The sequence below is a fragment of the Mobula hypostoma genome, chromosome 9, assembly GCF_963921235.1.
Source record: "Mobula hypostoma chromosome 9, sMobHyp1.1, whole genome shotgun sequence".
NCBI classification, from domain to species: Eukaryota; Metazoa; Chordata; class Chondrichthyes; order Myliobatiformes; family Myliobatidae; genus Mobula; species Mobula hypostoma.
This window is the reverse complement of record NC_086105.1, coordinates 91,534,115-91,557,880: the sequence shown is the minus strand read 5'-3', so window position 1 is coordinate 91,557,880 and position 23,766 is coordinate 91,534,115. Positions and strand designations below refer to the sequence as shown.

At 44.0% G+C, this 23,766-nt stretch overlaps 1 protein-coding gene across 1 annotated transcript in view; it reads left to right on the top strand.

Annotated features, from left to right (window-relative positions):
* The first annotated feature begins 1,696 nt into the window (after positions 1–1,696).
* The window catches only part of si:dkey-43p13.5 (homeobox protein unc-4), a 29,316-nt gene continuing 7,246 nt past the window's right edge, over positions 1,697–23,766 (top strand). The window contains exons 1-2 of the mRNA XM_063059551.1: positions 1,697–1,805; positions 13,076–13,233. Of these exons, the coding sequence (XP_062915621.1) occupies positions 1,697–1,805; positions 13,076–13,233 (267 nt within the window). The remainder of the gene's footprint in view (positions 1,806–13,075; positions 13,234–23,766) is intronic.

Below are 23,766 nucleotides of genomic sequence, written 5' to 3'. Positions count from 1 at the left end.
CATACAGACGACATCCACTGCTTACCAAAGTCCATACACACCACATCCACTGCTTGCCAGAGTCCATACACATCCACCGCATCCACTGCTTTCCAAAGTCCATACACAGCATATACATTGCTTACCTAGAGTCCATACACACCAACCACATCCACTGCTTGGCAAAGTCCATACACACCACATCCACCGCTTAGCAGAGTCCATACACACCACATCCACTGCTTACCAAAGTCCATGCACACCACATCCACTGCGTACCAGAGTCCATACACACCACATCCGTTGCTTACCAAATTCCATACATACCACATCCACTGCTCTAGCTTCATCAATTTGTTTTGTTGCTTCTTCAAAGTATTCAATCAGGCTCCCAAGTCAAGACCTGCCCCTCGCAAAGCCATGCTGCCTATCCCTCATCACACTATGCTCATCTAAATGCTTGTAAATTCTTTCCAATAGCTTTCCCACCAATGAAGTAAGACTCACTGTCTATAAATTCCAAGCTTATCAGTATTACCTTCCTGAACAAAGGAATAATATTTGGAATTACTCCTGTGGCCAGTGAGGATGCAAAGATTAATACCAAAGGTGCAGTCATCTCACATAGCAACCTGGAGTACATCCCATTCGGCCCCAGGGATATCCTGTTGCTGTTCTAAAGTTCCAGCACATCCTCCTTTCTGTGGGACTGGGACAATCAGTCCATGAGCAGGGTGGGTGGGATCTTTCGTGATATTGCTAGCCTTTTTCCAGCACCTTTCTGTACGTATGTCCTTAATGGTGCCTAGATTGGTGTTGGTGATGCACCGGGCAGTTTTGACAACCTGTTGTAGAGTCTTCCTATCTGCTGCATGCAGTTATGGTTCTACACAGCAATGCAGGATGTTTAGGTGCTCTCTGCGTATCAGTAGAAAGATGTGAGTATTAGTTTGCATAGTTCAGCTCTCTTCTGCTTCCTCAGAAAGTAGAGGCATTGGTGGCATTTTTTGATTGTGTAGGATATAGAACATAGAACATAGAAATTTACAGCACATTACAGGGCCTTTGGCCCACAATGGTGTGCTGACCATGTAACCTACTCATGAAGCTGCCTAGAATTTTCCATCTTCTGGGACCATGAGAGGTTGTGTGAGATGTGCACTTACAGGAGTTTGAAACTGCTCCCAGTTTCCACTGCTGTGCTGCTGATGTAAAGAGGGGTGGGAGTGGAGCGAGTTCTCCTGACGTTGATAACCATCTCCTTTTGTCTTATTGACTTTGAGGAAGAGCTTATTAGCCTGGCACCAGGCCTTGAGCTCTTCCACCTCACCTCCTTTGGCCTTCTCATCATTGTTGGTGATGACCCCACCACTGTTGTGTCATCAGCGAACTCGGCAATACCATTACTCAGCTGCTCGGCCGTTTGTCTGTGCAGTCAGGTGTGAGCAGAGTGTACAGCAATGGGCTCAGCACACAGCCCTGGGGAAGAGGGGGGCACCCGTGTTGAGGATGATGGGGAGGGAGGAGCTGTTGGTTAGGAAGTCCGACACCCATCTGCACAGTGGAGAGGAGTTTGTTCACCAAGGTTTGTTTGTACAATAGTGTTGAATGCCAGAATCAGCATTCCAACAGAAGAGTACTTATTTTCTTGGTGTGTCAGGGCCAGGTGTATGACAAATGCTATGGCATCTGACGTAGAGTGGTTCTGTTGGTAAGCATGTCGATGAGCGTCCATTGTGGCAGGAAAGGAGTTTTTGACGTGTGTCATTACAAGCCGTTCAAAGCACTTCATGATGAACGGCATCAGTGCCACCAGGCAGCAGTCGGTTAGTTCTGAAGGTGTCGGGTTCCTTGGTACAGGGATAGTGGCGGCTGATTTAAAACATGTGGGTACAGCAGTCTGGATGAGTGGAGTGTTGAAAATGTCTGTGAAGATGTCAGTCAGCTGGTTTGCACAACTCGGCCTGGGAAGTTGTCTGGCCTGGCAGCCTTAGAGTCATTCTTACGTCAGCTGCTGTTACAGACAGAATCTGTTCACGTTGAAGAGGGGGTAGCTTTCATGGCCGGTGTTGTCACAAAGGGGGCGCTGGTAGTGGACCCAAATGCAAGACACAGACACTGAAGTACTAGGAACAGGACTAAGATGCAGGACCTGGGCTAAGACATGGACAAGAAACAGGGAAACCGGAAAAGGAACCATGAACTAGGAGCCTGGGCTTGGACCCTGAGCCAGAGACTGGACAAGGACCCAGAACCTGGGTCTTGCCTTGGGCTCGGGCCCCAGAACCAGGCAAGAACATGAGATGACTGCAGGACTGGAGGCTGGGGTCTTGAGGCTTGAGCTTGGAGACAGGCTTGGGGTCTTCAGGCTTGAGCTTGGAGACGACAGGCTTGGGGTCTTGAGGCTTGAGCTTGGAGATGGGCTTGGAGTCTTGAGGCTTGAGCTTGGAGACAGGCTTGGGGTCTTGAGGCTTGGACTTCGAGATGGGTTTGGGGCCTTGAGGCTTGAGCTTGGAGACAGGCTGAGAACTGTATATCAACATAGAGCCGGGACTTATCCTTTGAAAAGTCGGGACTCATCTTTAACATGACACTAACATGAGACTGGACAGTACATAGACATAGAGCCAGGACTTATCCTTAGACAAGCCGGGACTCAACTTTATCTCCACACCAAGGTGGGACAGGTCCATCCGTCGGGTAACAGCAGAATGGCCGGACTTACCCAACAGAGGCAAAGACAAGACAAGACAAGACAAGACCTCCCACAGGGCAACAGCAGAATGACCTGACTTACCCCACAGAGGCAAGGACAAGAAGAGACAAACACCGAAGAATGACAGACAGTTCGATCGGTGCATTGGGTTTACTCCGAGTCGTAGTTATGGCCAGCAACTTCGACTGGCTATGGAAACAGCCGGATCTGAACACAAGGTGGCAGCAAACGGCCAGACCCACCCAGCGAAGGTGAGGACACAGAGACAGTTTCTAACACTAGGTAGCGGCAAACTGCCGGACCTACCTAGCAAAGGCGTGGACACAGAGAGACAATTCCACACAACGAAAGACAGTTCTTTATCTTGACCTAACAAGGCTCCGGTCTTGCTCTGGCAGTAAAACTTCAGCGATACAGGCGGGGTATACAGGCAGGGTATCCAGGCAGGGTATCCAGGCTAGGTGAACAGGTAGAGAGTCAGGCGAGGGGGAAAAGACAAAGAGGGGAACAGACAGTACAGCAGGGAATCCCTGGTTTGCAGAGGTATTTATGTCTCAGCCCCAAAATGAGAATCATGTACCTACAACAGAATCTGGGGAAACCAGAAACCCCGGAACAAGGAGCTATGGACCAGACCGTGAACTGAAATACAGACTTCACGGACCGGACCATGACAGGCGTTGTGTTGCATGCTTCAAAGTGTGTATAAAGGTTGTTTAGAGTGACAGGGAGGGAGGCGTTGCTGATGCAGTTGACACTGGTTTTCCTTGCATAGCCAGTCATGCCCTTGATCCCCAGCCACATACACCTGGGGTCAGGTGTTCCTGAACTTTTTGTGCATAGGGAATCTTTGCCCTCGAAAGGCCTAAGATAAGGCTTTGCCTGGCTGCTCTGAGAGCTGTTCTGTCTCCAGACTTGAAGGCAGTGTCCCAGGTTTTTAGTAAGAATTGCACCTCTGTGTGCAGCCAGGGCTTCGGTTGGACTGCTCTTGAGGTATCGACATCGTCCACACACTTATTGATGTAGCTGATTACAGACAGGGCATATTCCTCAAGGTCTGTGTCTTTTCCATTTGTGGCGGCCTCTTTGAACATCTACCAGTTAGTCCATTCAAAACAGTCCTGAAACACAGAGGTGGCCTCATTAGGCCATACAGTGATGCCCTCCTGACTGTTTTCTCCATTTTCAGTATGCTGGGATTAACAGTATGGAGATGTGGTCAGAGAGGCCAAGATGAGGGCGTGGGATGGCTTTGTAAGTATCGTGTCTGTTTGTATAAACGTGGTACAGTTTGTTTGTTCCCCTAGTAACCATGGTGACATGCTGGTGGAATTCGGATAAAATATCTTGCAGGTTAATGTGATTGAAGTCTCCTGCATTTCTGAACAGACCATCCGGATGTTTGATTTGTAGAGGGCTGATGATATTGTAAAACTCTCCCAGTGGACCCTTGGTATTTACGTTCTAACCTCATCTAGTAAACATCCTGTTCTTTACATTCATATAGAACACCTTGGAGTTTTCCTTAATCTTACTTCTCATGTCCTCTCCTAGCTTTCCTAAGCTCATTCTTAAACTCCTTCCTGACTACCCTGTAACTCCCTAGAGCCTTTCTTTCTTCCTCTAGATAGTTGTTCTACATCTTTTCTCAACTATGGTTTTCATCCTTCCCCTGTCTCAATGGGACAAACCTACTCAGCCTCCTGTGCTCCCTAAACAATCTCCACATTTCTGTTTTGCATTCCCCTGAGTAAATTTGTTCCCAATTTATGCTCCCTAATTCTTGCCTAATAGCATCATTTGTCCTCCCCCAGTTAAATACTGTCTGCTTCTATCCCTGTCCGAGGCTATATTAAAGGAACTGTGGTTGCTGTCTCTGAAATGCTCACCCACCAGGAGATCTGTCATATGACCAGGTTCATTGCCCTGTACCTGATCCAGTATGGCTTCTCCTCTAGTCAGCCCGTCAGAAATGTCATGTCAGAAATCCTTTCTGGACACACCTAACAAATTCTGTCCTCACACTAAGGAGGCATCAATCAATATCTGGAAAATTGAAGTCACCCATGACAACAACCCTGTTATTTTTGTACCTTTCCACAATCTGCCTCCTGATCTGCTCTCCAGTGTCAGTTGCTATTGGAGGTGTCTATAGAATACTCCCAATAGTGTGATTGCTCCCCTCCTGTTCCTGACTTCCATCCATAATGACTCAGTCATCAATCCCTCCATTACTTGCTGCACCTGTGATACTATCTCTGATTAGCAATGCCACTCCTCGGCTTGTTTTCCTCCTACTCTGTCCCTTCAGAAACATCTTACATTTGGAACATCCAGCAGCTACTCCTGCCCTTCTGACAGCCAAGTCTTTGTAAAGGCCACAACGTCATAGTTCTATGCACTGATCCATGCTCTAAGATTATCACCCTTTTCCCTGATACGTCTCACATTAAAACTGACAGGTTGCAACCCATCCAACTGACTGTAAGGATGTCCAATCCACTGTCGATCCTTCCTCACAGTCTCTCTACATGCTGCAACTACCTTTACACCAACTGCTCCATTCTGTAACCCATCGCTCAGATTCCATTCCCCTGTCAAATAAACCCTCCCCAAAAGCTCTATCAAACTGGACTATAAAGGTATTGAGCTCCTTCAAGTTCAGGTGTAAGCTGCCCCTTTTGTACAGATCATACCTTCCCCAGCAGAGATCCCAATCCCAAGAGATAATATGGAGAAATTTGAAACCCTGCTCCCTGCACCAATTCTTCAGCCATACGTTCACTCACATATCATATTATTCTTACCCTCACTGGCTCATGACACAGGAAGTAATCTGGAGATTACCATCCTTGAGGTCCTGCTTTTCAGTGTCCTACCTCACTCTCCATATTATCTCTTCAGGAACTCTTCCCTTTTCCTACCTATGTTGTTGGTATCAATATGTACCATGACCTCCAGCTGCTCATCCTCCCCCTTTGGAATGCTTTCCACCTGATCTGAGATGTCTCTGACCCTGGGACCCGAGAGGATGCAACTTAAAATCTGTATTTTGTACTTTATTTTCTCCATATTTATTTACTCTGTTTTTGTTGCTTTATATTTTAGGTAAAACATATATTTGATATGTTGACATTTTATTTTTGCTCCATGTGTTTGCTGTTTTGACATTTATTTCTTATGCTGAAGCTACTTAACGGTTAAAAAATCAGAATGCTGCAGATGCTGAAAACCTGAGGTAAAAATCAGAAAGTGCTGGAAACACTCAACAAGTCAGGTAGCACCTGTGGAAAATGAATGGTTAGCATTTCAGGTCTAAGATCCTTTGTCTGAAGTGGGACAGAAAGTAGTTTTTCATTGCAGAGCAGGTGGTGAGGGATGGATAGGACAAAGGGAATATCCGTGATAAAATAGGACTAAATGGGTTTGTGTGGCAGATAGAGGCAGATTATACTTCTTTGTCAGCAGTACCTGTTGAATTTAGCAAGCATGTGGGACATACCAAGCAAGTCAGTCTGTACTCATTGATAGAGAAAATGGATCCAAGATCACAGATGGATGTTAGGTGGAATTGATAGACAGATGGAAATAAAGAAAGAGCAAAGTTTGAGAATTTGATATTGAGCCTGAAAGGCAGTGAAGTGCCCAGATATAATAAGTGGTAATGTTCCACAAGCTTGGGCTAGGTCTAGCTGTACCTCAGCAGATTGCAATAGGTAGCTAGGTCAGAGTGGGAGTTGGATGGAGAATTAATGTGACATGAAATAGTCTCATTGTCACCCTTGTGACAGAAAACAGTTGTTCTGCCCAGAGCAATGATTCAATCCACTTTTGATTTCTCCACTGCAGAGGAGACCACATTGTTGGTGCTGAATTTAGTACACCTGATTGGAAGAAGTACGGCCCAATCATGATTCACCCGGAATGACTGCTGTGTCTCTGAATGGTGGGAAGGGAAGAGGTGAAAGATCTGGTGTTGCCTCTCCTGTTACGCTGAATCAGAATCAGAATCAGGTTTATTATCACCGGCATGTGACATGAAATTTGTTAACTTAGCAGCAGCAGTTCCTCGCAATACATAAAATAGAAGAGAAAAATCAATCAATCAATCAATCAATCAATTACAGTGTGTATATATTGAATAGATTTAAAAAACGTGCAAAAACAGAAATACTGTGTCACCAGGTTTGGATATGGCCCAAGTGCGGAGCGAGAGATTTTGAAGCGGGTCGATAGTTCACAGACTTCAATGTGAACAGTGTCAAAGGGAAAAGAAAACAAGAAGCCAAGGGCCGTTAACTGAAACTCTCAAATGGAAGACGAAGCCTACACTGCTGCTAAAGAGAACAACGAAGAATAAAACAAATACTCTTCAAGAGTCTGTTGGCTGAACAGTCCAATTTCTCAGGCAAGGCAGAATGCAAACAGGCAGTGAAGCATTGCTGTGTCCATGTCCAAATCTCGACAAACACTATGACGGAACGAATGGAGTTAACTACTATCACAATGAAATAATAATTAGCCGACACGTGTATATTAATGAGCACAATTGCCATATCTACTGCGCTTCCGAATCTGTGGTTATGACATACCGCATACTAAAAAAAGTGAGGTAGTGTTCACAGGTTCAATGGCCACTTAGGAACCGGATGGCAGAGGGGAAGAAGCTGTTCCTGAATCGCTGAGTGTGTGCTTTCAGAATTCTATACCTCCTACCTGATGGTAACAGTGAGAAAAGGGCATGTCCTGGGTGCTGGAGGTCCTTAATAATGGATGCTGTCTTTATGAGAAACCACTCCTTGAAGATGTCCTGGGTACTTTGTAGGCTAGTGCCCAAGATGGAGCTGACTAGATTTACAACCCTCTGCAGCTTCTTTCAGTCTGGTGCAGTAGCCCCTCCATACCAGACAGTGATGCAGCCTGTCAGAATGCTCTCCATGATACATCTATGGAAGTTTTTGAGTGTATTTGCTGACATGCCAAATCTCTTCAAACTCATAATAAAGTATAGCCACTGTCTTGCCTTCTTTATAACTACATCAATATGTTGGGACCAGGTTAGATCCTCACAGATCTTAACACCCAGGAACTTGAAACTGCTCACTCTCTCCACTTCTGATCCCTCTATGAGGATTGGTATGTGTTCCTTCATTTTACCCTTCCTGAAGTCCACAATCAGCTGTTTTCGTCTTACTGACATTGAGTGCCAGGTTGTTGATGTGGCACCACTCCACTAGTTGGCATATCTCACTCCTGTACGCCCTCTCGTCACCACCTGAGATTCTACCAGCAATGGTTGTATTGTCAGCAAATTTATAGATGGTATTTGAGCTATGTCTAGCCACACAGTCATGGGTATATAGAGAGTAGAGCAGTGGGCTAAGTACACACCCCTGAGGTGTGCCAGTGTTGATCGTCAGCGAGGAAGATATGTTATCACCAATCCGCACAGACTGTGGTCTTCCAGTTAGGAAGTCGAGGATCCAATTGCAGAGGTGGGTACAGAGGCCCAGGTTCTGCAACTTCTCAATCATGATTGTGGAAATGATGGTATTAAATGCTGAGCTATAGTTGATGAACAGCATCCTGACATAGGTGTTCGTGTTGTCCAGGTGGTCTAAAGCTGAATGGAGAGCCATTGAGATTGCGTCTGCCATTGAACTGTTGAGGCAGGAGTTCAGTCTAGCCATAACCAACCTCTCAAAGCATTTCATCGCTGTCGATATGAGTGCTACCGGGTGATAGTCATTAAGGCAGCTCACATTATTCTTCTTAGGCACTGGTATAATCATTGCCTTTTTGAAGCAAGTGGGAACTTCTGCCCATAGCAGTGACAGGTTGAAAATGTCCTTGAATACTCCCGCTAGTTGGTTGGCACAGGTTTTCAGAGCCTTATCAGGTACTCCATCGGGGCCTTCTGCCTTGCGAGGGTTCACTCTCTTTAAAGACAGTCTAACACCGGCCTCTGAGACAGAGATCACAGAAACCACAGGTGATTTTTTCAGACTGACCTGGTTAAAATCTCCCAAAACAATGGTGAAGATGTTAGGGTGTGCTGTTTCGTGCATGTTGATCCCATTGCTCAGATCATCTAAAGCATGTGAAGGGGCCATACGATTGGAAGTGTTTGACAGGGACTGAATTGTGGACCAGGGACTCATATAGGGAGCACTCCCTTTGAAATGGTGAAAGTGATGTGAGTGAAATATGTGCCTGGTAATGAAATCTTTCAGCTGGTGGAAATTGTGAAGGAAACCCTACTCATTGTCTGTTTGAATTTTCATACATTCACTCTGTACTATTACTGCACTTTACCTGTTAATTATTTTCTGTTTATGTGGTTACATGGCTGTATGCTTTATATTTTAATTTAGTTTTCCCTTCTCTGTTTATATTGATTGCTTGTTCTGCATACTCTGTAATTTGTCAGACTATTTTAGTTTAATTTTTCCATTAATTTATTTTATGTTTTATCTGTTTGAGGATATTTTAAAATTCATGTTTAATTTATTGTTCAATGTATAAAATGTATTTTCCCATGTGCATTATCAACTTGATACTTCATAATCATGCCTGCTTCATATTTAATTTCCTGGTCTAACTGTTGGATCAGTTTTATACTTTATTGATGTCTGTGTTTTAACTGTTTTATATTTTTAATGTTATTCTTTTATGTAATTAATATTTTGCTTCTTCAATGTTTCCACATTATTTTGTTTCCTGATCATTTTCTTTAATGTGTCTAAATTTTAATTATGTTTCTCTCTGTGTATTTATTTTTTGTTTTGCAATTTATTTTTGGTAATGTTGGGTTAGCTTTTAACTTGTTGGAGAGTTAAAGTTTTTTTTTACTTCTAATATGGTTTATTTTATGTGGTTCATAAATAATTTATCTTTGGGTACTTATTCTTCACTTTCACTGGATCTTTCATGGGTTTATTATTTTAATTGTTACCTATGCCCTTTAAACCTATTTAATTCCAGCAGGGTTTCTATTTAGCAATGTAATAAGCAAGGTTGTTGAGGCCAGCACATTTGTCTTCTCTATATCTTACAACAATAATGGCAGAGGCTGATTTGCTCATCGGATACCTCCCAGCCTGCAAAGAACAATCCCATTAGCTCCTTATTCCCTCTCTTTCTTTCCTCATATTCCAGTAATGCATTCTCTCTCATGTCCCATATCCTATCCTAATTCTCCTGGCACTCACCGACACTAAGAGTAACTTAATCTTTCGATGAGCATGTTTATGGAATGTAGAAGGAAACCCCGAGCAACCAGGAGAGAACATGCAAGCTCCAGAGGTCAGCACCATACCTCTAGTTGGTCTCTTCTGTATTTACTTTGGGAATGTTCTTGACAAAGTCCCAACCAACAGATGATAAAAAAAATCATAGAATTCAAGAAAAAAACTGATAAATTGGATCCAAAATCTGTAACTTGTAGCAGAAAGCACAATCCCAAATGATGGATGAATTAGTGACTTGGAACATGGAAGTGAGCAGTTGGATTCAGTGCTAAGTCGATTGCTTAACATGGGATAGATCTGCACTCAGTGGCCACTGTATTAGGTACACCTGCTCGTTAATGCAAATATCTAATCAGCCAATCATGTAGCACCAACTCAATACATAAAAGCATGCAGACATGGTCAAGAGGTCTGGTTATCATTCAGACTAAACATTAGAATGGAGAAGAAATGCGACCTAAGTGTGGAATGATTGTTGATGCCAGATGGGGTGGTTAATTTTCACACACAACAGTCTCTAGAGTTTACAGAGAGTGGTGCAAAAAACATCCAGCGAGGGGCAATTCTGTAGGTGGAAACACCTTGTTAATGAGAGTAATCAGAGGAGAAGGGCTGGACTGGTTCAAGCTGACAGGAAGGTGTAAGTAACACAAATAAGCACATGTTACAACATGGGTGTGCAGAAGAACATCTCTGAATGCACAACCCATGACCCACAAAGTGGATGGGCTACGGCAGCAGAAGACCATAAACATACTCTCAGTGGCTGCTTTGTTAGGTATAGGAGATGCCTAATAAAGCATCCACTGTGTGAATGATTTTAACTAAAGTCTGGTAGTTGCGATTAACTGGCATCTAAATGAGGTCAGCATGGTACATAGCTGGTGAACACAGTAGAATTCAAGGCAATCCTATCCAGGGAAGTGTGAGTTGATGGACTTGGGCATGTGAGGGTCAAGTAGGTAAGGGAATACAGGATAAACAACGCATGACTGAGATGTCTAGATGAGACCTCGTATCAGTGAGAACATGCAGATGACAAAGATGTTTGGATGCACTTTTATCACTCTTGAACCAGGGCGGCTCTGTACTTCAGTGATAAGGGCTGCTACCTCACAGGTCCAGTGACCTGGGTTCAATCCTGGAGTTTGCGCATTCTCCTCATGACCGTGTGGGTTACCTCCAGGAGATCCTCCCTCTCCCTCTCCCTCGCCACCTCCTTCCTCTCCTTGTCCCTCCTCCTCCTCCCTCACTTTCCCTTTTCCTCCTCCCTCCCTTTCCCTCTTCCTCCTCCTCCTTCTCCTTCCTCCTGCTCCTTCTCCCTCCTCCTCCCTCTCCCTCCTCTTCCCTCTCCTTCTCCCTCCTCCTCCTCCCTCTCCCTAAGGCACGTGGGTTGCTAGGCTAATTGGCCTCTGTAAGTTTCCCCAAGAGCATAGAATTTGAGGAGGACTGTTGGGAATGTGGGGGAATATCACTGGATTAAGTAAATGGGTGGTTGATGGTCAGCATGGATTTGATGGGCTGGAAGTCCTGTTTCTGAGAGGCATGGTTCGATAACTCTATCATTGTAAAAAAACATTAGCCGGTACAGTTGCGGGACTACTGGTCACAACTCCACATGAAATATACTACAGATCCCTGGATGGAGATGAGGACATGTATGAAGATGCAAGAGTCTCCCAATTCTGGAATGTGGAGCAACACAAATTACTGGAGGAACTCAACAAGTCAGGCAGCATCTATGGAGAGAAATGGGCAGTCACCCTTTCGGGTTGAGACCTTTCATCTGGACTGAAATGAGAGGGAAGGTAGGTAGTTTGATAAGGGAGGAAGGAAGCAAGAGCTGGCAGGTGATCGATGGAGAGACGGAGGGCTGAAGATGACAAAATCTTACAGGAGAGGAAGGTGAGCATAGATGGAAACCCGTGGGAGGAGTATGTGGGTGACGGGCAGATGGAACGGATTGGGAAAGGAATCAGGAGCAGAGAGAAAAAGGAGAGAGGAGGGAACACTTGTTGGAAGTTGGGGAATTCAGTGTTTATGCTACCCACTTGTAGGCCACCCAGGCAGAGTCAGAGGTGCTGTTCCTCTCTGATTTATGAAGATGATGGCAATGTTGGAAAATTTTACTGATGAAGAGAGGTGTTCTGGTCGGGGATTATTTTCTCTGGAATATGCAAGGCCCTGACAAGTGTGATTTAATCAGAATGTATACAATTACTTGAGATTTAGATAACTAGACAGGATACATTTCCCTCAGCAGGGAGGTCAGTGACTGAGAGACACCAGTTAGTTGTAGGACTGGAGGGAGCTCCGAGTGTCATTTCCCCTGAGGATGCTGGTACTCTGGAACTCTTTGCCCAGAGTGGTGGTGGAGGAAGAACCAGAGGAGGCATAGAATGAGCATCCAAGGAGCCACAACCTTCAGGACTAGAAACAGAGTGTAGGGAAATGGGATTAGTCATTTTTTTGGGTTGGAATTGAGATGATGGGCCAAATAGTCTCCTCCTTCACTCTGAATGTATAAAACTCTCTGAATTCCCATTGCAGGCTTTGATTGTTTTTGGCTCCTCTTTAAAGTCAGGTTTATGTGTTTTCATGCCCTGACTAGTCTGTCATCCCTCTGGATGTGTCCTTGGGATACAGTTTCATCCTTGGATCAGGGTCTCAATGCACTTGTTACTGTCGCCCCCCCCCCCCCCACTGGCATTTAATCCTATGGGTTTTAGTGCAGGCGGACTGGGGTAAAGAGATGCAGTGAGGGGCTGCCATTGTGTGTACAGTGCTTGTAGCCAAACTCTTTCCTAGCCAAGGTCTAACTCTTTTCTCAGTTAAGGGTGTATTTAGTCTAATTCTTTTCTCAGTTAACGGTGTATTTATATCAAATATGGTTGCCACTTCAGTGAAGTACCTGCGATTAGATGTATGGTCAGACAAGCTACCCTTGTTGTTAGACCATCTCCATGACTAAAACATTGGTGTTACAATTAAACCAGCAGCACTTGGGTCTTTACAATTTCTCTGCATTGAACACTTGTCACATTGAGCATGCTCTGTTAGTGAGTTGTAAAGATGCATCTTTACAATCTGAGTGTGTGGACAGAAGCCTTTTGTCGCTCTCCCTGTGCAGATGAGTCAAAACCGGTAAAGCAGAGGCGAGCACGGGCTAACTACAGCAGCTGGCAGCTGGAAGAACTGGAGAAAGCATTCAAGGCGACACAGTATCCAGACATCTTTATGAGAGAGGCCCTGGCGCTAAGATTGGACCTGATCGAGGCCAGGGTACAGGTACGGTTATTGCGGGTGTTCCGAGGCACTGTACGTGTTTATGCGTCTGTAAACTCTGTGTATGTAAGCTTGAATGACGAATGTTGAGGTGTATGTGTGTGTGTTGCTGTATGAACTGAGGATATGCAATTATGAGAATTGTTTGTTTACTGTACATATGCAGGTGGGGTCTCTTTGTGATTCTGTATATACATGTTGTGTATGTGCTGTTCATCTGTGTCTTATCTGTGCTATGTCTACTTTGGCTTTATATATTGGATTAAGTATATTCTGTTTTCTTTGTGCGTGCTGTGTGTGTACGTGTGTTTGAATGAGTGTTAGTGTTAATTAGGCCAATTAGTCTAACCTCTGTCATTGGGGAGATGCTGGAGTTGAATATTTAGGAAGCAACAGCAGGGCATTAAAAAAATAACACTTTTAAGCAAATGATTCAATGGAAAGAAAATTGTGTTTGACCAATTTGTCAGCGTTCTCTAGAAATGTATCAAACAGGGTGGATAAAGGGTAACAAGTAGATGTGATGTATCCAACGATACACTTTGTATTGAAAAGATAGGCAGGTAGACAGAGGGGGTCGTGTGGCTCTGTTGGAAAAAAAGAAATCAAATCCTTAGAAAGAGGTGACATGTGATAGGAAGATGTAGAATCTTTGTGGGTGGAGTTAAGAAACTGCAAGGGTGAAAAGACCTTGATGAGAGTTATATCCAGGCCTCCAAACAGTAGCCAGGATGTGGGCTACAAATTACAATGGGAGATAGAAAAAACATGTCAAAAGGGCAATGTTATGATAGACATGTAGTGTTTCAATATGCCGGTAGATTGGGAAAATCAGGTTGATGCAGGATCCCCAGAGAAAGAATTTGTAGAATGCCTATGCTCCTTTTAGAGCAGCTTGTGATTGAACCTATTAGGGAAAAGGCTAACCTGCACTGGGTGTGTAATGAACCAGATTTGATTAGGGAGCTAAAGGGAAAGGAACTCTTAGGAGGCAGAGCTCCGAGGGAGATGCTAAAGTCAAATATATCATTATTACAGTGGAGTAAAGGAAATTATAGAGACATGAGAGAGGAGATGGCCAAAGTTGATTGGAAGGGGTCACTAACAGATGGCAGAAAAACAATGGCTGGAGTTTCTGGGAGGAATTCAGAAGGCGCAGGATAGATACATCCCAAAGATGAATTATTCTAAAGGGAGGATGAGGCAACTATGGCTGACAAGAAAAGCAAAAGAGAGGGCATATGATAGATCAAAAATTAATGGGATATTAGAGGATTGGAAACTTTTAAAATCCAACAAGAAGGCAACTAAAGATACCATAAGGAGGGAAAAGATGAAATATGAAGGTAAACTAGCCAATAATATAAAAGAGGATACTAAAATCTTTTTCAGATATATAAAGAGCAAAAGAGGCAAGAGGAGATATCCAACCACTGGAAAATTATGCTGGAGAGGTTGTAATAGGGGACCAGGCAATAGTGGATGAACTGAATAAGTATATGTGTATCTGCCTTCACAGTGGAAGGCACTAGCAGTATGCCGGCAGTTTGAGAGTGTCAGGGGGCAGAAGTGAGTGTAGTTCTTATTACTTGGGAGAAGGTGCTTGGGAAACTGAAAGGTTTGAATGTAGATAGGTCACCTGCACCATGATGAACAACACCCCAAGGTTCTAAAAGAGATAGGTGAAGCGATTGTGGAGGCATGAGTAATGATCTTTCAAGAATCACTGGAATCTGGCACGGTTCCAGAGAAATGGAAAATTGAAAAAATCACTGCACTCTTCTAGAAGGGAGAGAGGCAAAAGAAAAGAAATTATAGACCAGTTGGCCTGATGTCAGTGGTTGGGAAGATGTTGGAGTTGATTGTTAAAATAGTGCCAAGGAAGCAGGGAGTCTGTAGAAGGACTTAGACGGATTAAGAGAATGGGCAAAGAAGTGGCAGATGGAATATAGTGTTGAGAAGTGTATCTACTTAATGGCAGAAAATTCAAAGATCTGAGGTGCAAAGGGACTTGAGAGTCCTTGTGTAGGATTCTCTAAAGGTTATCTTGCAAGTTGAGTCATTAGTGAGGAAGACAAATGCAAAATTAACATTCATTTTGAGAGGATAAGAATATAAAATCAAGGATGTAATGATGAGGCTTTATAAGGTACTGCTGAGGCCTCACTTCGACTATTGTCAACAGATTTGGGGTCCTTATCTTAGAAAGGATGTGCCAACATTGGAGAGGGTTCAGAGGAGGTTCATGAGAATGATTCCGTGAATGAAAGGGTTGTCATATGAGGAGTGTTTGTTGGCTCTGGGCCTGTACTTATTGGAATTTAGAAGAACGAGGATGGGGGGATCCCATTGGAACTTATTGAATGGTGAAAGGCCTAGATAGAGAGGATGTGGAGAGGATATTTCCTTCTGTGGGGGAGTCTAAGATTAGAGGGCACAGTCTCAGAATAGAGGGACATCCATTTAGAACAGAGATGAGAGGAATATCTTCAGCTAGAGAGTGGTGAATCTGTGGAATTCTTTGCCACGGGCAACTGTGCAGGTCAGGTCATTTGGTATATTTAAGGCAAAAGATGATAGCTTTTTAATTAGTCAGGGCATGCAAGGTTATGGGGAGAAGGTCAGAGAAAGGGGTTAAGAGGAAAATTGGATCAGCCATGATGAAATGGTGGATCAGACTCGATAGGCCGAATGGATAAATTATACTTCTACGTCTTGCGGTTTTATATAATTGGTTCCAGAAACCACTCAGTAATCACAATGAGAATCAGGTTTATTATCACTGGCATGTGTCGTGAAATTTGTTAACTCAGTAGCAGCATTTCAATGCAATACATGGTAATGTAGAAGGAAAAAATAATAAAGTAATTCAATAAAGTAAGCATATATGTATGTATATTTAAATTAAAAATAGTGCAAAACTGAAATAATATATAAAAAAAGTGAGGTAGTGTTCATGGGTTCAAAGTCCATTTCGGGGAAGAAGCTGATCCTGAATCACTGAGTGTGGTCTTCAGGCTCCTGTACCTCCTTCCTGATGGTAATAATGAGAAGAGGGCATGTCCTGGGTGATGAGCATCCTTAATAATGGATGTCGCCTTTCTGAGGCAACGCTCCTTGAAGATGTCTTGGAAACCACAGAGGCAAGTACCCAAGATGGAGCTGACTTATTTTACAACTTCCCGTAGCTACTTTTGGTCCTGTGCATTAGCAATTCCCACCCACCCCCCCACCCCATACCAGTCAGTGATGCAGCCTGTCAGAATGCTCCCCATGGTACATGTATAGAAGTTTTCAAGTGTTTTAGGTAACAAACCAAACCTCTTCAAACTCCTAATGAAATATAGCCACTGCCTTTCCTTCTTAATAGCTGTATCAAAATGTTGACACCAGGTTAGATCCTCAGAGATCTTGACACCAAGGAACTTGAAATAAGGTGGTAGATATAAGGTTACCGCACAAGATGAGGTTAGGAATAAATAAATAGGCAGGTAAGATTTCCATTCCCAAGATCTGTCTATAAACAATTTTTTTTCAATATAAAAGTTAGAAATTAACAATTTCAATAAGGGTAAATTAACATGAACACTTGAAGTCCTGTATCTGTGAGATTAGCATATGAGATTACATATAAAGACCTTTTTATTGAAGATTGATTGTCTATTGAAATAAGAAGCCACCATCCCTGTTCTAGAACTCCTAAAGATGTTTGCATTTCTATAACTAACTTTCCTGTCTTGAAAAATGCTTTAAAATTTATGGGAAAATTTGCATGAAGTCAGAGTTCCATACATGAGATCTATAAATTAGGGAGCATGATATGAGACTGATTAATAAAAAGTTTGGGATAAATGGATCATTTTTAGATTGACATTCAATAAGTACAGGGATGCCATAGGGTTTGATTGTTTACAACCTTCACTGATGATTTGGATGAAGGGACTGTGTGTACTGGAATAATGGTTGCTGTTTTTACAAAGATAAGTCGGTTAGCAAGTTGTGAGGAAGGCAACAAGAGCCAGCTGAGGGATAGAAATAGGTTCAGTGAGTGATAAAGAATGAAAAGGCAAATTTCTAAATGGGTTGAGACTGCACAATGTTGTGGTGCAAAGGGATCTGCACAAAAAGTCTGCATGGGGTACAGCAAATAATTAGGATGGAGATTTGGGACATCCTCTACAGTAGGAAAGTTTTCATTAGCACTTACAGTGAGTTTATGAGTCCACAGCTGGAGTTCCGTGTATAGTTTTTGTCTCCATATATAAGACAGAATGTATTTCCTTTGGAACCAGAGCAAAGAAAGTTTATTTGGCCGATTACTAAGGGGTGTGTGTTTTTTTTTGTGTGTGTGTGTGTGTGTGTGTTGTGCCAGCTGCAGCAAGGCAAAGGGTTCAGGTAATATACCAGCAAGAGTAGTCTACAGATAGTGTGCAGGGCATGGGTAGTCCACAGATAGTGTGCAACGCAAGCGTCATCTACAGATAGTGTGCAGGGCAAAAGTAGTCTACAGGTAATGTGCAGGGCAAGGGTAGTCTACAGATAATTTGCAGGACAAGGGTAGTCTATAGATAGTGTGCAGAACAATGGTAGTTTACAGATAATGTGCAGGGCTAGAGTAGTCTACAGATAGTGTGCAGGGCAAGGGTAGTCTACAGATAGTGTGCAGGGCAAAGGTAGTCTTCAGATAGTGTGCAGGGCAAGGGTAGTCTACAGATAGTGTGCAGGGCAAGAGTCGTCTACAGATAGTGTGCAGGGCAAGAGTTGTCTACAGATAGTGTGCAGGGCAAGAGTTGTCTACAGAGAATGTGCAGGGTAAGGGTAGTCTACAAATGGTGTGCAGAGCAAAGGTAGTTTACAGATAGTGTGCTGGGCAAGTGTAGTTTACAGATCATGTGCAGGGCTGGAGTAGTCTACAGATAATGTGCAGGGCAAGGGTAGTCCACAGATAATGTGCAGGACAAGGGTAGTCTATAGATAGTGTGCAGAACAAAGGTAGTTTACACATAGTGTGTAGGGCAAGAGTAATCTGCAGATAGTGTGCAGGGCAAGAGTAGTCTACAGATAGTGTGCAGGGCATGGGTAGTCTACAGATAGTGTGCGGGGCAAGCGTCGTCTACAGATACTGTGCAGGGCAAAAGTAGTCTACAGATAATGTGCAGGGCAAGGGGAGTCTACAGATAGTGTGCAGGGCAAGAGTAGTGTACAGATAGTGTGCAGGGAAAGAGTTGTCTACAGATAATGTGCAGGGCAAGGGTAGTCTACAGATGGTGTGCAGAGCAAAGGTAGTTTACAGATAGTGTGCAGGGCAAGAGTAGTCTACAGATAGTGTGCAGGGCAAGGGTAGTCTAAAGATAGTGTGCAGGGCAAGAGTAGTCTAAAGATAGTGTGCAGGGCAAGAGTAGTCTACAGATAGTGTGCAGGGCAAGGGTAGTCTACAGATAGTGTGCAGGGCAAAGGTAGTCTACAGATAGTGTGCAGGGCATGGGTAGTCTACAGAGAGTGTGCGGGGCAAGCGTCGTCTACAGATACTGTGCGGGGCAAAAGTAGTCTACAGATAGTGTGCAGGGAAGAGTTGTCTACAGATAATGTGCAGGGCAAGGGTAGTCTATAGATAGTGTGCAGGGCAAGGGTAGTCTACAGATAGTGTGCAGGGCAAAGGTAGTCTACAGATAGTGTGCAGGGCAAGAGTAGTCTACAGATAGTGTGCAGGGCAAAGGTAGTCTACAGATAGTGTGCAGGGCAAGAGTAGTCTACAGATAGTGTGCAGGGCATGGGTAGTCTACAGATAGTGTGCGGGGCAAGCGTCGTCTACAGATACTGTGCGGGGCAAAAGTAGTCTACAGATAGTGTGCAGGGAAGAGTTGTCTACAGATAATGTGCAGGGCAAGGGTAGTCTATAGATAGTGTGCAGGGCAAGGGTAGTCTACAGATAGTGTGCAGGGCAAAGGTAGTCTACAGATAGTGTGCAGGGCAAGGGTAGTCTACAAATGGTGTGCAGAGCAAAGGTAGTTTACAGATAGTGTGCAGGGCAAGAGTAGTCTACAGATAGTGTGCAGGGCAAGGGTAGTCTACAGATAGTGTGCAGGGCAAGGGTAGTCTACAGATAGTGTGCAGGGCAAAGCTAGTCTTCAGATAGTGTGCCGGGCAAGAGTTGTCTACAGATAATGTGCAGGGCAAGGGTAGTCTGCAAATGGTGTGCAGAGCAAAGGTAGTCTTCAGATAGTGTGCAGGGCAAGAGTAGTCTACAGATAGTGTGCAGGGCAAGAGTTGTCTACAGAGAATGTGCAGGGTAAGGGTAGTCTACAAATGGTGTGCAGAGCAACGGTAGTTTACAGATAGTGTGCAGGGCAAGAGTAGTCTACAGATAGTGTGCAGCGCAAGGGCAGTCTACAGATAGTGTGCAGGGAAAGGGTAGTCTACAGATAGTGTGCAGGGCAAGGGCAGTCTACAGATAATGTGCAGGACAAGGGTAGTCTATAGATAGTGTGCAGAACAAAGGTAGTTTACAGATAGTGTGTAGGGCAAGAGTAATCTGCAGATAGTGTGCAGGGCAAAGCTAGTTTTCAGATAGTGTGCAGGGCTAGAGTAGTCTACAGATAGTGTGCAGGGCAAGGATAGTCTACAGATAGTGTGCAGGGCAAAGGTAGTTTCCAGATAGTGTGCAGGGCAAGAGTAGTCTACAGATAGTGTGCAGGGCATGGGTAGTCTACAGATAATGTGCAGGGCATGGGTAGTCTACAGATAGTGTGCGGGGCAAGCGTCGTCCACAGATACTGTGCAGGGCTAGAGTAGTCTACAGATAGTGTGCAGGGCAAGGGTAGTCTGCAGATAGTGTGCAGGGCAAGGGTAGTCTATAGATAGTGTGCAGAACAAAGGTCGTTTACAGATAGTGTGTAGAGCAAGAGTAATCTGCAGATAGTGTGCAGGCAAGTGTAGTCAACAGATAGTGTGCAGGGCAAGGGTAGTCTACAGATAGTGTGCAGGGCAAAGGTAGGCTTCATATAGTGTGCAGGGCAAAACTAGTCTTCAGATAGTGTGCAGGGCAAGAGTAGTCTACAGATAGTGTGCAGGGCAAGAGTTGTCTACAGATAATGTGCAGGGCAAGGGTAGTCTACAAATGGTGTGCAGAGCAAAGGTAGTTTACAGATAGTGTGCAGGGCAAGAGTAGTCTACAGATAGTGTGCAGGGCAAGGGTAGTCAACGGATAGTGTGCAGGGCAAGGGCAGTCTACAGATAGTGTGCAGGGCATGGGTAGTCAACGGATAGTGTGCAGGGCATGGGTAGTCTACGGATAGTGTGCGGGGCAAGCGTCGTCTACAGATACTGTGCAGGGCTAGAGTAGTCTACAGATAGTGTGCAGGGCAAGGGTAGTCTGCAGATAGTGTGTAGGGCAAGAGTAATCTGCAGATAGTGTGCAGGCAAGTGTAGTCAACAGATAGTGTGCAGGGCTGGAGTAGTCTACAGATAGTGTGCAGGGCATGGGTAGTCTACAGATAGTGTGCAGGGCAAGGGTAGTCTACAGATAGTGTGCAGGGCAAAGGTAGGCTTCAGATAGTGTGCAGGGCAAAACTAGTCTTCAGATAGTGTGCAGGGCAAGAGTTGTCTACAGATAATGTGCAGAGCAAGGGTGGTCTACAAATGGTGTGCAGAGCAAAGGTAGTCTACAGATAGTGTGCAGGGCAAGGGTAGTCAACGGATAGTGTGCTTGGCAAGCGTCGTCTACAGATACTGTGCAGGGCAAGAGTAGTCCACAGGTAGTGTGCAGGGCAAGAGTAGTCTACAGATAGTGTGCAGAGCAAAGGTAGTCTACAGATATTGTGCAGGGCAAGAGATAGTGTGCGGGGCAAGTGTAGTTTTCAGATAGTGTTCAGGGCAAGGGTAGTCTACAGATCATGTACAGTCAGCCCAGGATAGAAAGTTCTTTGAAGAGCATAGTTTCCCTTTACCCAGCAGGGGACCAGCAGGGCATACTGAGACAAGATAAAGATGCAAATGTAGGATTGCTGTTACTTTACTAAATCTGAAATATTATTATCCTTTAATGCATAGATTCTATTAGTCGTTAATACCTGATTTGCCATCGTGCGATTAGTGATTGATTCTGAAAATAAGGAATTTGAACACACACAAGGTAACCAATTGCTCAATATCTGTATCTGCTGGTTAATGTCAGTACAAAAATGGCATTTCTTTGTTGAAACTTCAGAACAGTTTTGTGTTGAGGACCACGCTGTTCTCCTTGTGCACAATAAAGTTTGAGGAACTGCTGTCCTGCAGACCATGTGTTTGTACTGGGTTTAAAGTCTTGATCTGCAACATCTTGATCCTCAATCAAACAAAGGCTGTGCTGGCATATCAAAGATGATTATGAATATCAAACAACACACATCAAAGTTGCTGGTGAACGCAGCAGGCCAGGCAGCATCTATAGGAAGAGGCGCAGTCGACGTTTCAGGCCGAGACCCTTCGTCAGGACTAACATCAAACCATTGTTACTGTCAGCTTTCCTTGAGAGGGTCCCCTGAGAGTTTGGAAGTAGTCTGCAAGAAGCTTTATTGTTAGAAGCCAGTGTTATACAGCCCAGGCAGGCTGGTAGTGTTGTGTTTGTTACTGAGGGATGGTGCAAAGCACACCAGGATGCCAGCGTGCAGGATACTTGACTGAGCTTAATTGCTTGTACAGTATGTGAACTCCTCCCAGGTGGGAGTGGCTAACTGAGTGACACACGAGTAACACTATTAACTAGCACTACATCTCCCCTTCTTGAAAAAAAAAGAAAAACTAGGTATTCCCCTCTTGTTTAGAGAACTCCATTGAAATTATCCTAACTGAAATTGAGCGATTCAGTTCATTTTACCCATAACATGTAACTTATGCTCCTTATATAAACATATAAATAATTGCCAACATCATAACTGTCTTTTTCTCTTTTTGTTTTCCTCCTCTTTTCTCCACAATTAACTTTTTTTAAGAACAGCTCTCATTTTGAGAAATGTTTTCAACATTAGAACTCTTTTTTAAAAACACTAATTCTAATGCATGTCAGGGTAGGTACCTGAACACTCCAGCAGAATGAAAGGATTATTCTGCCCCTTTCGTCACTTGCCCTAAGATATTAGATATAAGAGTATATCTCTGTGGTGGGACAGATAAACAACTGATCTAGTATAGGTTCCTGGATGAGTTGGAGTGAATGGAGATTCTTGGACAGGTGCATCCGCTTCTGGTAAGTGATCATCGTCATAAGGCTTAGGCCACTCTATTTCTTTCTCTACCTTTCATGGACTTTGAAGGCACATAAACACATGTCTGTTCTGCTAGATTTCACCTGGTGATGTGCTGCCGAATTATTGTTCCTTTGGTAAATTGGTCTGAAACCCAAACAGCTTCACCACTCCTGAGCAGCGACAGTTTTTGCTCCATGTCAGAGATCATGCATGTTCTTCATTTTCTCACACTGTGTTGTCTCAAAGTTTCTCACTTTGTCTAAGTCTGGTAAGTAAAGTGGAGAAGGGAAGGAAGAACAGACAGGCTTGTTCTCAGTCTCTGCCCCATTGACAGCTCTGATGGACTGTAGTCATCGCAAGAGGTGAAGAGCGAGAGCTAGCAGTGCTTTGTGGGGGCCTTTGCCTTTTAACAGTTTGCACAGCTCTTTCCACTTCTTCATTTTTCTGTAGGTAAGGTGGACTGCTTGTCTGGTGTTTGAACTCATGGTCCCAATCAAAGGCTTTCAATTCTGAGCAGCTGAATTATGGACTATTGTCAGACACAAGTGTCACTGGTATTCCATGGCGAGTGAATACAACTTTCAGGTGCTGAATAAATGCTGCTAAAGTTGTAGATGACAGCTCGGACACCTCAACATCCCATGAGTAGTAATTCACGTTTAGAAGATATTTGTCTCTTTTTGGCTCAAAAATACCCGTGTTTGCAATTTGCCATGGGAAGTCTGGGAATTCTGTGGGACAGAGAGGCTCAGTGTGATTTTGAGCATTTTTCTGGATTGATTTACATAATCTCTGAGCTGTGTGCTCAGACCAGGCCACCACATGGACTGCCTTGTTCTTCGGCCACGTTTTTCGATGCTTTGATTTCCTGGTAGATTTGACTGATGACTTTGGTGAGCATAGAAGCAGAAATGATGAGTCCATTGCCTTTTAGCAGCAAACCATCAAGAGTGGTGAGTGTGTCTCTTTCAAGCCAGTAAGGTCTGAGTTCATGAGCTCCTTTTTGAACAGCTGGCCATCCAAGCTCACAGTATTGCATTACCTTGCTGCAGATTTGGTCCCTTTTCAATTCAGTTCGAATTTACTCTGTGGTGCAGGAAACTTTGAGATACTGTACCTGAGCTAAGAAGATGTTGATGTCTTCCATGAGGTGCAGTCAGCTTCCATCCACTCACATTAACATGGCATCCTTGACAGAGTGTCTGGTGTTGTGAAAGATTTGCCAGGGACATGTTCAATGTCATAACAGTATTGCATGAAACTCATTCTGAATCTTTGCAGACGTGGAGGTAAGTCATCCAAGTGTTTT